This window comes from Boleophthalmus pectinirostris, unplaced genomic scaffold (assembly GCF_026225935.1).
Source record: "Boleophthalmus pectinirostris isolate CB_2022bp ecotype Guang Dong unplaced genomic scaffold, ASM2622593v1 HiC_scaffold_13, whole genome shotgun sequence".
Taxonomy (NCBI): domain Eukaryota; kingdom Metazoa; phylum Chordata; class Actinopteri; order Gobiiformes; family Gobiidae; genus Boleophthalmus; species Boleophthalmus pectinirostris.
Genome location: NW_026571036.1, coordinates 27,014,443 through 27,030,316, shown reverse-complemented (window position 1 = coordinate 27,030,316; position 15,874 = coordinate 27,014,443). Strand labels below are relative to the sequence as shown.

Sequence of the window (15,874 nt, the reverse complement as noted above, 5' to 3'; positions counted from 1 at the left end):
AGAGGTCAAAGAGATGGAAAAACGCCAAGAACAGAGGACTCTTTGAAATATGCGCCGCACCAAGTCTCAGCCAAGTCCTCCAACTCACTCTAAAGATAACAGTTTGCCTTCAAAGCTGCTACTGCCACCTTCATCAAATGAGACTACATTAACACTCATATTGGTAGTTTAAGGGAAGTCTTTCAGTGTATTAAACCTTTTAGTAATTTTTCTGTAGAGCGTTTTGATTTGCAATTTATGTTTAAAGAAAGATTTAAGTCACAGTACTTTCAATACAGTCTGAGCAGGATCAATATTGACAGTACGAACAGTTTAACTAATACAAGAGTAACATGAATTTCTGAATTTGTAGGGCTGCAGTGTATATAAAAATATTTATATTGGAGTATTAGTGCAAGTATCAGTATCAGTTATTAGAATCCATTTAAGAAACAATGAATCAATTCTGGAGTCCCAGTATCAATTTTAAAGGGTCCATATTACGCGATGTTCTGATCAACGTTATAATCAAATCAAATTATAAATTCTAAATCAATAAATTATAATCATCAAAAACATACTCGGAGTTGTGTTTTCTTTTAGTCACACTTTTATTTATTTATTTTTTTACACATAAACCATGTATACTTTTGGATGTATTTTCTGTTCCACTTTGTGATGTCATGTGGTAATACAGGAGGTGTTCCACTGTGTTTTTACACTGTACACCTTCACATCACATCATGAATCATTTGGATAATTTCAGTTCAAGGATTGCCACTCTCTATACTACAAAACAGTTAAAAGATAGCTGTTAACTTGAAAACTAGGGCTGGGTATTATTAAGAAGTTGGCGATACGATACATACCTCGATACATAGACCACGATACAATACATATCTTGATACAGTGAGATTTCGATTTGATACTATATATTTCATATCGATTCGATACAGTTCAATAAAAAATAATGGCTAATTCATGGCTGTGATACTAAAAGTCTTTGTTAAACCACTTTTTGTGCAAAGTTCATATGAAACACAAACATTTTAATCCTCAAAACAGTGAAAATGTCAACTATAATATAAAATAATTTAATAAAATTTACCAAAAAATACTCTTGGTGATATATCGATACAGCACCCCATGATATCAATACTGTATCATCACATTAAACAATACGATGCATCGATATTATGATATTTTTGCCCACCCCTAAAAACTACCATGGCATGACATCACAAGGTGGAACAGAGCATGCTGATATTTGAAGATGCAGATAGACTAATAATAAAGAGTTACTCAAACATGTGTGAATGAAATAAAACATAACTCCAGGTCTGTTTTTGAGGAGGTAACATTATTCTAGCATGTCTTAAAGCTTTCAAAAGTCCATTTTGCGTAATACAGGACCTTTAACGTTATTTCTTTCATAAACAGACGACAAAAGAGCCTTAACTTTTCTGCATAATGCTAAAATCCAAAACATATTGTCCACATTTTTTAAGATTACGACTCCACTTTGACATAATCACCACATCACTGACGATAATTCTCCACAGCTGCTTTAAGGAAATCCTTGTATTTTAGAAGTTTGTTTAAATAGGACGAAATCACGTTGCGTTTTTCATTTCTATACCGTCTCCGCTAACAAAAAGTCTGAGTGAAGTGTGTCAGTGAGCTAATCACAGTGACTTTATAATGGCATGTTTTCCCATTGCTTTGTCTGCTGTGTTGTCATATAATTGCTTTGTTTCATGCACACAAACACTTGAGATGTACCAGAGCCATGTTCACGAAGCTTTAACTACACCAGCTGCTCTGTTCATTATGATCTGAATTACAATGGCCCTCAACACCAAAGCCTCACTCACATGCTATGTAATGGTACAAGATAAACATGGACTGCTGTATTTGTATGATTAATCTTGGTTAAACCTGCATTGTGAAACATTTTTGGTGGAGAGTGCAAGGTCCGTCAAATGTTTTTCACCATGGAGATGTTATTGCTTTGTCTGCAATGTTTCACAGTATGATATAAAGCTTTCTGTCTTCATGGAGACCAAACCAGACCAAGTTACAGGTCAGATCTGTGGAGAGGCGACCCCGCTCACAGTCCGAATCTGTGTTTTTCTAGGTAAAATTGTAATTGAATAAATGTAAAGTAGGGCTGTTATAATGTCATACTGTGGAACAATCCAGGCAGAGCAGTGCTATATACCCATAGAAACAAGCAGGAGACGGACCCCCAACCAAAAAGTTACATAATGCACCTTTAACAGCGACATTTTGATGATTAGCTGATTTTTTTTATTCTTAAAAATGTGAAAAACTGAACTATTTTGCACTGGTCCAGAGTTATTCCTCACTTACCTTATGTATTCCAAGTGTTCTAATTATTTGCTGCAAAAAGTTTATAAGTCCTTCTCACAGCTCTCAGAGGCCAGTTCAGATCATACAGCTACAAACAACTAGGATGCTAACACACAATTCCTAATTATCGGACAATAATGCTTGCTAAGATGTTTATACAATACATCTGTACTGGGTAAAAATTTTAAGCTGAAATATATGGGTTACAAATCGGTTACAGGTTCTTTAAGACACTTAAATTTTTAGTTTTTTTAAAAATTTAACATATTATGTATTTATTTGGGTAAAACTAAAGCTTTGACACATGCCACAGATCAAAATATATTTAAGAATTACATTTCTTGTAGCGCTTGGGCTTGGAACCACTGTTTTTCAGTTTTTACTGTGATGCCAAATGTGATGCAGTGAGTTAAGCATTTGCCCAACAACCAGAGGATAGCAGGGTTAACCTTGTCCAGGAACATACTTTCATTGTGTCCTTAAGCAAGACACATCCAAATTTCAAACGGTAATAGCACCTAAAGCCAATCGCAAGCTTTGGCTACAACAAATCAGTATCTTGACAATCCATTTTTTTAAGCTTAAAAATCTTCAAATCACTTCTAAATACTAAAATAAGCATTCCTCAGTTTGATGTTATGTTTATTTGAGTGTCCAAAAAGTGTAATGTAATGTAGTATTTACTCAAACCATCACAAACAGTAAATGTTTAAAAGAGGTAGTTACCAGTAGTCGCTGGTGGTCCACTACCACAGGGGGAGGGGCGGGGACAGGTGGACTCTCCTTTACGACCACATCTTCAGACCCCTTTAGCTGCTCTGATTGGCTGCTCTGGCATTTCTCTGCTTTCGAACACTCTGCAGAAACAGAACAGGCAGATGAGAAGAGATATTTACAGATACTTTAGTCGATTCCAAAGAAATTCAGATTTGTTAATCAGTGGTAAAGTTGTAATTTTGCACAGTCACAGCAAAATGTCTTAAAGGGTCCATGCCATGAAAAATAACTCTTTTCACATTATATCTTCTGCACATATACAAGCACAGTTTGGGTTTTGGAACATCCATTACACAATAGTTCTGAAATCTTACTGATTTCTTGGAGACGGTCACAGACCAGGAACTATGAAAGACCGACTATTGCTCCTCCCCCTGCCCGTCCTGAGAAAGCACAGGCTCCACCCTCCAAACGTGAGTGAGCCGCCCTTCTTCCGCCCGTCTCAGGGAGGAGGGGGAGAGAGGCGTGCACCCTGGTAGCGGTAGGAATAAACTTTTATTCATCATGGAGATACAGCGTGTTCAGCCGCATGTGTTGGACCCGGAATCGGACTTTGAGGTGCACGAAGCTCAAGCACCGCGTCGACATCACATGAACATTACTGATTGGTAAAGTATTAATAAACACTAGTAGATAAACTTATTATATCGTGTACACTGCAGTGTAGAACAATGAGCTTATACTGTCGCTTTTGTTTAGGTGTTCATGTGGGAATTGTCAGCCGATGTGGGGTGGAGGCGGTGGAGCGGAGGAGGGGGGCGGGTGGGAAGAGCTTTCTGCTACGTCAAACTCATCATAGGTGTAGCTGATGCATCATTGTTGTAGCAGCTTTAGTTCATTGTCACGTGGGAGGGTGGCAGAAATATGCTGCAATTTGTTTAAAAAATGCCAAATCAATCTAAAAACCACTTGGGCAACAAATACAAGGCCCACACATCACTCTTAGAAGGTAGAAAGCTCTGAAAAGTGGATTTTGCATGAGATGGGCCCTTTAAATGTATGTCACTTTTCTGCTTGTATAAATGAATGTGTTACCTGAAAAGTTCCACACTATGGCATTAAACTAATCTATCTCAATGTAGAAAAGCTGGTGACATGATTAAACCAAGATATAGGTCAGAAAAAAAAGCATGTTCAGCAATAAACCCCTCTAATCGAACAGGATATAAATAGGTTTAATGTCACACTGTGGAACATTTCAGGCAAAGTAATGACATCCAAATGGAGACAAGCAAGTAGCAGATTTAAAGGTGCATTGTGCAACTTTTCTGGTGGTCTCTTATTCATTACATGTGTTTCCATTGATCAAAAATACAGTAATTCCTTCTGTGAATAGGGGCAATGTAATGTAATGTAGGTAATGTAGGTTTAATGTACACAGTGGGACATTTAACATCTCCATAGAGACAAGAAGGTAGCAAACCCTCCACTGGAAATGCACCTTTAATGTCCTCATGAAAGAACTTAGTCAAAGCTATTGATTGCACAATATCTGACTACTGGCCTCCTCTGTATTCATAAGTGATGTAAGAGTTCGATAGAAACAAAGACCGTCTTTATAGCGCTTGTAATGAGAGCGGAGGAGGAGGAGCAGAGCTGGTGGGGTTTATAAAGAGCCAAAGTTTATTTTAGTTTTGTTTTTTTTCCTGCCGCTTTTCCTCCAAAGGCTTCCAGCTGGCCCCCGCTCCCACACTGTGATCCTTAATCAGACTCATTTGCTTTTTGACAAGAGATTAAAGGGCAGCATTCTTCAAAATAAACCAATATTGAAGAGGCGGCAAATACGCAGAAGTGAGTAATGAGAAACGTCTGAAGCTATGAATAAAAAGTTTACATAAAAGTTTAAAAGGAGCAAAAAAAAAAAGGAAAGTTATATACATATTTAAAGGGCTACTTTCTTTCCCTGTTAAAATGTTGCTTCCTCATCAAAAACATGCCTGGAGTTGTGTGCATTTTGAAGATGGAATCCAGGATTACTCAAACATGTGAATGAAACTGAACACAACTCCAGGTCTGTTTTTGAGGAGGGAACATTCTAACATGACTGAAACTTCACAAGAGTCAGTTTTGTGTAATATGTGACTAAAAAAAGTAACCACACCAGCAGAGGCAGCAGCGCATCCAAACACAAACAGGCTCTATTCACGCTTATGTCACAAAACTGAAAGACGTTTGGAAACATGTGGATGCATTAATCAGCTGCCTGTAAGTGACATGGAAGCTGTAATTAGATTACTGCCCCCCATGGAAAGCTTTGGCAGGTTGTGAAGATGCTGCTGCTGAATCCACGATTTTATCACATGTCCAGTGTCGGGAACTACACCGGAAGTCATCAGCCACATGTTTCCAACATCTTCTCGTAAGTGTATGTCCGTTATTCTACTAAGGGTTAAAAAAACATCATTGGGTGTCAGTCTTATTTGTATCACTGTTTTTGCATACTATATAATCACAATAAAGATACCATAGAATATACCAGGGGTCTCCAACCTGCAGCTCAGGAGTTACCAGTAGCTCTCCACCACCTTCCAAGTAGCTCGCCAAAGGATTTCGGAATTATACGTATTGTGTTGAATGGCTCAAATTTAATGACCTACCCTTGTAAATGTGTACTTTTGATGCCTAACTTGGTGCACTAATAAATTAATTTGGGATGGGTATGATTTGTCGACTAATCAATAGTTGATTGTTAAGAATTTCGTTGATCAGGTTAACTTTTTAATCGACAAAGTGAATGTAGCTTGCTGTGCGTAGCGTAAGGAGACGGAGCTGCATCTGACACAAACACTGGAGTTGAGGCCTCACAGTCCCACGTTTGGGCTCTGGCTCCTCCTTGGAGACACTAACACTCAGTGAGTGTGTTTACATGTACATCAGTGTCCTGTCATGGTGCATGTAAACGCAGTATCCCGGTTACTGCAACATACAAGTGCATGCATCCAAAAGACACTTTTCAGTCCTTTCATCACAACAGTAGTCAAAATAAAGTGACCAACATAAATAAAGTGAGTGAAATGCTAAGAGCAGTGCTTTTAGTTTATGCAAATGAGTCATGTGGTTTAAGTTTTGTTTTGGTAAAACGTAAACAAATGTGTCAAAGCTGCATTAAACACATTATAATGTCAAATAGGCTGATGTGGCTCTACAGTGGTTATGGTTTATATGTTGTAAAGTTGAGTTTATTTATCCAGATTAGTAAGAGTAATAATAAAGATGATCATTTTAATATAAAAACATTAATGATTAATCGAAAATCAATCGTTAATTCTCCCGACGATCGATTAAGAAACTTTAATCAAATGCCCATCTCTAAAATGGATAAAGGTTTAGGTTTTATAGGTTTCTAACACTTCCCCATCTAAGGCTTTTCTATGCTCAATTTCTTGTGAGTGCTAAAGTAAATAGCTTTTTGGTGTTTTCTTTTTTGTAAAGGTAGCTCACTGAAAGAAAACAGTTGGAGACCCCTGCTGTAGAATATATATGATGATAAAAACACATAGGAGCATTAAGTATTAAGACGTTACGACCAAAGCATTTCTGTTCATATCGCTTCCCATTTAAAGCCTTAATCTGAAGCGCGAGGTGCTAATCGAAAATTTACCAGAGTAATTAAGCAGTAGGTAGAGCGCGCCTGTCTGCATTTCAGCAAGAACCGCTGTGATTTAATAACAAGTCATTAAAATGAAAAAGAGAAAACTGAAGCTGACACCTTGAATTTTAGCCTTACGTCAACAGCCTCCTCAGACGTGTGTGTGTGTGTGAGCTAATGAAAAACAAATCTGCTCGCTTTAATGACAGGCCCCAAAGTCAACAAAAATAACACTAATTAATTCAACACGCTGGGAAATATGGATATCTACATTTAGATAAAATGACTGTAATTCAGGAAATATAGAATGACTTGAGTAGAGCTGACTAGACGATTTTTTTTTTTAAAAGTGCAACGTTAAAGGTGCATTGCGTAACTTTTCTGGTGGAGGGTCTGTCAGCTGTTTGTTTCTATAGATATGTCATTGCTCTTCCTAGAATGTTCTGCAGTATAACATTAAAGAGTTCTACCATACATTTAATTACACTTAGTTTTATAGCTCAAAAACACTTAATTCTGACAGTGAGCGGGATCGCCTCTCCACAGATCTGACCTGTAACTTGGTTTGGTCTCCATGACAATAGAAAGGTTTAATGCCATACTGTGAAACATTCAAGACAACACAATAAAATATAGAATGACCTGAGTAGGTCTGAATAGAAAATAATTTTAAAAGTGTGTAACGTTAAAGGTGCATTGCGTAACTTTTCTGGTGGAGAGTCCGTCAGCTGTTTGTTTCTATGGATACGTCACTGCTCTGCCTAGAAAGTTCCGCAGTACAACATTAAAGAGCCCTACCATACATTTATTCAATTACAGGTGGTTTTATAGCTCAAAAATACTTCATTCTGATGGTGAGCGGGGTCGCCTCTCCACAGATCTGACCTGTAACTTGGTCTGGTTTAGTCTCCATGACAATCGAAAAGTTTAATGCCACACTGTGAAACATTCCAGACAAAGCAACACAATATTGAACGACCTGAGCAGGTTTGAATAGAACATTTTTTTTAAAAGTGTGTAACGTTAAAGGTGCATTGTGTAACTTTTCTGGTGGAGGATCCATTAGCTGATTGTTTCTATGGATACGTAATTTCTCTGCCTAGACTGTTCCGCAGTATGACATTAAACAACTCTACCTTACATTAATTCGATTACAGGTGGTTTTATAGCTCAAAAATACTTAATTCTGACTGTGAACGGGGTCGCCTCTCCACAGATCTGACCTGTAACTTGATCTGGTGTGGTTTCATGCCATACTGTGGAACATTCCAGACTGGGAAGGTCTGAATAGAAAATTATTTTTAAAAGTGTGTAACGTTAATGGTGCATTGCGTAACTTTTCTGGTGGAGGGTCTCTCAGCTGTTTGTTTCTATGGATACGTCATTGCTCTGCAGTATAACATTAAAGAGCCCGACCATACATTTATTTAATTACAGGTAGTTCTATAGCGCAAAAATACTTCTGACTGTGAGCGGGGTCGCCTCTCCACAGATCTGACCTGTAACTTGGTCTGGTTTGGTCTCCATGAAATAGAAAGGTTTAATGCCACACTGTGAAATATTCCAGACCAAGCAATACAATATAGAACAGTCTGAGTAGGTTTAAATAGAAAATCATTTAAAAAGTGTGCAATGTTAAAGATGCATTCCGTAACTTTTCTGGTGGAGGGTCTATCAGCTGTTTGTTTCTATGGATACGTCATTGCTCTGCCTAGAATGTTCCGCAGTATAACATTAAAGAGCTCTACTTTACATTTATTCGATTACAGGTGGTTTTATAGCTCAAAAATACTTAATTCTGACTGTGAGCGAGGTCGCCTCTCCGCAGATCTGACCTATAACTTGGTCTGGTTTGGTCTTAAATGAAGATAATGCCATACTGTGAAACATTCCAGATCAAGCAATACAATAAAAAACAGTCTGAGAAGGTTTGAATAGAAAATTATTTAATAAGTGTGTAATGTTAAAGATGCATTGTGTAACTTTTCTGGTGGAGGGTCCATCAGCTGTTTGTTGCTATGGATATGTTATTGCTCTGCCTGGAATGTTCCACAATGTGACATTAAGCAGCTCTACCGAACATTTATGCAATTACAGGTGGTAAATACCTAGAAAAACAGGTATTCTGACTGTAAGCGGGGTCACCTTTCCACAGATCTGACCTGTAACTTGGTCTGGTTTGGTCTCCATGACAATAGAAAGGTTTAATGCCATACTGTGAAACATTCCAGAATGTAAATATAGAATGATCTGCGTAGGTCTGAATAGAATTTTTTTTACATGTGTGTAATGTTATAGGTGCATTGCGTAACTTTTCTGGTGGAAGGTCCGCCAGCTGTTTGTTTCTATGGATACGTCATTGCTCTGCCTAGAATGTTCCACAGTATGATATTAAACAGCTCTACTTTACATTTATTCGATTACAGGAGGATTTATAGCTCAAAAATACTTAAATGTTGCCTATTGGGGTCACCTCTCCATAGATCTAACTTGTAACTTGGTGTGGCTTGGTCTCCATGCAGATTGAAAGGTTTAACGCCATATTGTGGAACATTCCAGACAAAGCAATAAAATCTCCATGGAGAAAATCATTCAACACATTCTCCACCAGAAAAGTTACACAATGCACGTTTAACTCACCCCGCTGTGAAATATGGATATCCACATTTAGTTAGAGTGACAGTGATTCAGAAAATATAGAATGCTGTGAGTAGGTTTGACTATAAAGGAATAATCTCGAGCGTGTAATGTTAACAGCTGGGTGCCATTTGTACGGAAGCCCTGCAGGGACAAATGTATGCACACACACAAAGCACTTTTTTTTCTTATTTCAAGCTAATCAGCCGCCAGTGACAACCTGAAAGAAATCCCACTTATGATGAGCTGTTAACTAATCTATGTATCAAAAGTATAAAACACACTGTCAAAAAGACTCCAAATGGATATATTCTTGATAAATTGCCTCAATAAGTACATTGTAATGTACTTTTATATCCTGTTATATGTAGTTTTGTTGTATTTAAAGGTAATATATTACACAAAATTGACTCTTGAGAATGTTTTTACCTCCTCAAAGACATACAGTACCTGGAGTTGTGTTTTGATTCATTCACACGTTTGAGTAATTCATTATTATTCATCTGTCTACATCTCCAAAGCTCAAACTGCTCTGTTCCACCTTGTGAGGTCAACTTAACAGCTATGTTTTACATTGTGTTCAGCAGACTGGATAACAGGCTCTATTCACGCTTACGTCACAAACCAGGAGGACGTTTGGAAACATACGACGACAACTTCCGATGTAGTTCCCGACACTGCGCTCACCGACCAACTGATCAAACCCACTGAAGTAAATGTGATCAGCAGTAAAATAAAGGCTGCATACATATGTGCTGTTTGGAATCATCTGGAATTTGGACCCTCATTTCTTCTAATCACATCTACCATATTTTCTGCACTATTAGGCGTTCTTGATTATAAGACGCACTGTCACTGAATGGTCTATTTCAAACTTTTTTCACAAATAAACCGCACTGGACTTTAAACGAAACACAATAGTTGGATGGGTGAGTGGTTTTGTTTGTTTGGCGCGTTCACGGTGACTCTGGGCTTTGTTCAGTTGTGGCGTGTAGGGAGGATGCTGTCTGGGACCAACGGATTGTCAGCATGTTCGCAGTGACTCAGTTGTTCAGTCGTGTCTAGAAGTGGCACATTGCACTCGCTTTTTCGGTTCGTTCCTCCGTTCCGTTCCTTGTCGGCGTGGAGTGATGAGTGTGTCTGTGGGTGTTTGTCGCTGTGCGGTCGCTATCTGCTCATGTGTGTATTTGTGTGTTCTGCGGATGGTGCTGCTTTGTAGTTTACTGAAGTCGTGCTGGGACACCCGAGTGGATTCGTGTATATGGCGCTCTGGATTGTGGGGTGCACAGTCTTTTATGGGGTTGGAGGCTTAGGAGCGCACCCTATAGCTCGGAAAATACGGTACCCATACAAAAACTTAATATCTATTTCACAGACTATTTCATAGAGCTACCAGCAAAGAATTCTTGAATTTGTGTTCATTTATTTCTCATACAAAGGAATATGGGGGAGTAGAAAGACTTCCTCATAACTCTAGCATGAAATGTGTCGCTCAGTAACATAAACCAATGTTAAAACACAACACAACAGCGATAATCAAACAAAGACAATCTGCTGAGATTGTCTTTGATTTTGTGCGCTTCTGCTGAGCGTGATCTTCAGTGACGTGTTCGGAGGATTTTGACCCGGAGTTGTGTTGCATTCTCAATTATTGGATCCTCTGCTCTTTATTTAGGCTACATTATTTAACCAAATCATGGCAGTTGACAAATTAAACTTTTGAGGAGAAATGCGATATGGAGAAGTTACATACTGCACAAATTTTAAGACCCAGATATAAAAATTCAAGACTTTTTTGATTATTTTTAAAGTATTATTTTCAAATTCATAAATAAAGTATTACTTCCAAAATCAAAAATAAATTTTAAGACTTTTCAAGACACCGTAGGAACCCTGTTACTACCACAAACAAAGCCCGCAGGAAGTTGTCATCACATGTTTCCAAATGTCTTCCTGGTTTGTGACGCAAGCGTGAATACAGCCTGTTTCACCCCTGGAATTGCCAAATGATTCTAGTGAAGGTGAAGGACATGACATCACAAGGAGTGTTTTCAGTTTGAGAGAAGAACTCCTAAATCTGCAGGGTTTGTGTGTTAAAGACGTGTAAATGAAACAAAACAACTCCAGGTCTGTGATGAGGAAACTACACTAGAACATAGATCAGAAAAAACGTAATATGGCCCTTTAAAGTCAAAGTATCTATATATCAACACACTGTAAAGAATGGATATCTACATTTAGTTAAAGCGACTGCAGTTAAGAAAACAGAATGATTTGAGTAGGTTTGACTAAGAATTATCTCGTCCCTATCTAATGCAAAGGTGCTTGGACTATACCTTCTTTACTCGTCTCTTCTTCTTCTACCCTCTCCGCGGCAGTACTTTCTTCTTGGGGAGACTGCTCCTGAGTAGATTGGCTGTTGTGCTCTTCTGGTTCAGGTTTAGCGGGGTCATTATCCAGACCGGCCCCGCTCCCCCCTGTCTCGCTGCTGCTGGGAAGGCTATGCGAATACAGACTGTCCATGGACTCATTCCCATTGACACACACCAGCAAACCTTCTATGTGCTTGGGTGGCGGTTCTGTGTCCGAGGATTCTGAAATTTCTATAGAAGGCTGTTTATCCCCCTCGCTTTTGGCTTCACCGTCGGGACACTGCGGGACGTTTTGGGAATTGTCTTTGGCTGTGGATTGGTTTTCGGGTGGCTCGTTGGAGCTCTCCTCTTCCGTGGAGGGGAGGTTGGGTAAGTGTCCGTTGGTTTGGGGGCCCGGGGTATCGCAAGAAGATTCCTCGTCCTGAGTGAGACATGACGCGTCCCCTTCGCCCTCCCCCTCGTGCTCCTCCTCTTCCTCCTCTTCGGCCTCCGTCCCCTGGTCTTTGCTCTTGTAGTATTTCTTCTTGCGGATGATTCCTCGACCCCAAGTGGACCGCCGTCGCATCTTACGTTTTATGTGATCTGCGGAAAAATAAATAAGAATGTAAGAGATTTTTGCATTCAAAAATAAAAATACATTGAATTATAAGTTGAATCCACTGCAATTTGTACATCAATTTGTTAAAACTATCTACAACTACTAACCAGGACTTATCGGAAAAAAGTTCAAAAATGAAATGGCATAAAGGTGAACTATGTAACTTTTCTGGTTGATGGTCTGGCACCTGCTTACACAGCATTCGGCTCCAGTCAAATGAAGCTCTTTGAGGCTGCAGTTATAGGGACAAACTTGGAGCTAAGTTCCATATTTGGAATTCCGACCATCTCACCTGTTGCTAACACTAGCGGGAGTGACCTTAGGAAAGAAGGCGCCTGATTGGTCAGATGTTAAAGTTCATATTTTGATTTATGGACAAAATCGTGAAATAAAAACACTAGGATCATGTAGAGCGGGTTAATACAAACTAGGGATGGGCATGATTAGTCAACTAATCAATAAATGATCATTAAGAATTTTGTCGATCACGTTTATTTATAATTGACAAACCAAATGTTGGCTGCTGTGCGTAGCGTAGCGTAAGGAGACGAGGCTGCGTCTGACAGCGCAAACAATGTTGTGGCTTCACACCCCCACATTTGTGCTCTGACTCCTTGGAGATCACTACTCCACTCAGTGAGTGTGTTTACATGCACATCAGTCTCCTGGATATGAGATATTGTTTTTTTTGAGTATCCCGGTTTTGTCATGGTGCATGTAAGCGCAGTTACTCCCAGTTACTGCGACATAAAGTTGAGTGCACATGTGTCCAAAAGACAAACACTTTTCCGTTTTTTCATCACAACAGAAGCCAAAATAAATAAAGTGACCGACATAAATAAAGTGAAATGATGTTAAAAAAAGAGCTGCACTAAACCTGCCCACGTCTGATCTCTGAAAACATGAACCATCTCCAACACGACACACACACAGAACACACTCACCATCATCATCATTAAAAGCCCTCTGTTACAGAGAGAACACTCAGATTCCACTTAGTCATGTTGTTTAGTCCGACAGAAAGTGAACCACATCAGCGCACAAGGAAAGAACTGTTTTTTTCAGTACTTATAGTTTATGTTAATGATCCGTTGTTTTAAGTTTCGTTTTGGTAAAACTTAACAAACGTGTCAAAGCTGCATTAAACACATTATAATGTCAAACGGGCTGATGTGGCTCTAGAGTGGTTATAGTTTATTTATGCACATTAATACTAATAATAATGATGATCATTTTAATATAAAAACCTTAATGATTAATCAAAAGTCGATCATTTATTCTCCCAACGATCGATTAAGAATATATATATTTATATATATATATTTATATATACAGTCTATAAGCACCACCAGAAAGAACTCAGAACAGAACTCATATCTATCAAAACTATTTCTTAGCTGCCTACATCACAACATTTTTTTTCCCCACCACGGGTTACAGAATATAACTAGAAGGCCCTATGCTTGCATTATTTGTGAGAGCATTTTAAAAAACTCAAACCAATACAATTCTGCACAAAAAATATCTGCACATAAAAAACATAGAATCAGAAAACTCATAAAAAAGACATAAAAAAGTTTGGTTCACAAAAGCAATCCACAGTCAACAAAGGGATAAGCTGCACTTTCTAACACGCTACAAAACGCGAAATATGTTTCATAACAAATGCCCCGCGGAGATGGACCATATTTAAATGTGGTCAGATGGCCTTTCAGAGACAAACAGCAGCGGGTGAGTGAAGCTGCCGGCTGGACCAATAGAACGCGCTCTTGTTATATTATGAATGTTGGACGGTAATGGCACCAGATGGAGCATGGGGGATTTTAAAGAGGAAAAAGAAACCCAGCCTGTTTTCTGAGAGCACTTCACATGACACGAGCGGCTAGCATAGAGGTGGTCAGGCCTGTCAACAAAAATAAGATACGCAGATATTAACTGACAAAAAGATGAGCGCGAGATATCGATGTTGGAAAGTAACTTCTAAATGGCTGGTTTTTAGACGCACTACAAAATGGTAGAATGAAAAAAACAAGACAGTTATTGTGTTGAACATTGAAAATTATTACAAAAGAGATGGAGAAAGTAAAGAAGACCAAGTATTTTTTTCACAGTGCTATTGCTTTAAAGGTCCTATATTACGCAAAATGGACTCCTGTGAGCTTTAAGTCATGTTATAATGTCATTACCTCATCAAAAACAGACCTGAAGTTGTGTTTTGTTTCATTCACACATGTTTGAGTAACTGTTTATTATTAGTTTATCTACAGCTCCAAGGGTCAAAATGTTCTGTTCCACCTTGTGATGTCATGAAGCAGTAGTTTTTAAGTTAACAGCTACCTTTTATCTTTAGTTCAGACGAGATTGGTGGAGATTACAAAGGTGAAATCATCCAAACGATTGTAGCAAAGATGTATAAAATCTTTGAAAACACAGTGGAGCACTTCCTGTATCACCATATGACATCACAAGGTGGAACAGAGTGTTTCCTTTAAGAAAGAACCCAGTCTAAAAATGCAGGGTTTGAGTGTGAATAAAATAAAACAACTCCAAGTACCATATTTTCCGCACTATAGGGTGTGCATAAAAGCCTTTAATTTCATCCCAAAACGACTGCGCACTTTATAGTCCAGAGAGCCTTAAAGTGCGGAAAATACGGTATGTTTTTGATGAGGAAACATTATAACATAGAACAGAAAATAGCGTAATATGGGACCTTTAATATTTAACTCATGTAATGTGGTCTGTGTCTTTTAATTATTTTTTGATTGGTTTTATTTATTTATTGCTAGTCTATGGTTTTGCTCTTATTTTATTTAACTGGTTTTATTGTTTTAAAGACTTGTATGTAAAAAAAAGAAATAAAAATTAACATATTTTATTAAATTTTCAACATTTTAACACAAAAAACAAACAAAAAACAGCAGACTGAGCACATGTTAGAGTTTTCCTTATTACATAAATATTACCCAATTAAGCAAGACACACCGACCTGGTCAAACAGGTAAACCAACAGCTCGACATGACACTGAGCCTGTACCTCTCTGTATAATGACACTGAGATCACCGGACAAGTCGTCAAGCAGAGGCCGCCACAACTCCATAAAAAACTCCCTTTACCTTTCAATTTTGCACTCACTCTTTCCATGGGTAAGACTCTAAAAATTTCTTTATACTACTGGGTGACAGTTAGTGGCTTCGCATCGATCCAGTTAAACAGCACACATTTCCATGTCAGAAACAGTAATTTAGCCACCAATTTTAATTTACTTTTGTCTGTCACTTTGTTTAAAGGTGGCAGCCCCAACAGACTAACCTGGTTCATCAGACGGTTTCACTTTGTACAAACTGTCTGACCTCGCAGTGTTAGAATTCGTTTGCTCGACGGTAGGCAGGTACTTTTTATCATTTAACCAATCACTGCTATTTGGTCATGATGTATATAATGCGCCGCTAACAGGGATAACTGGTAGATTAAGCTGTTCGCAGATCCCGTAGGAAGAAGGGCAATAACGTCTTTCCCCTTGATAAAATTCACCAAACATTCTCTTT

At 38.5% G+C, this 15,874-nt stretch overlaps 1 protein-coding gene across 1 annotated transcript in view; it reads right to left on the bottom strand.

Moving 5' to 3' along the window:
- Positions 1-15,874, bottom strand: part of atad2b (ATPase family AAA domain containing 2B) — a 184,747-nt gene that overhangs the window by 58,177 nt on the left and 110,696 nt on the right. The window contains 2 exon segments of the mRNA XM_055149307.1: positions 3,079-3,209; positions 11,692-12,309. Of these exon segments, the coding sequence (XP_055005282.1) occupies positions 3,079-3,209; positions 11,692-12,309 (749 nt within the window).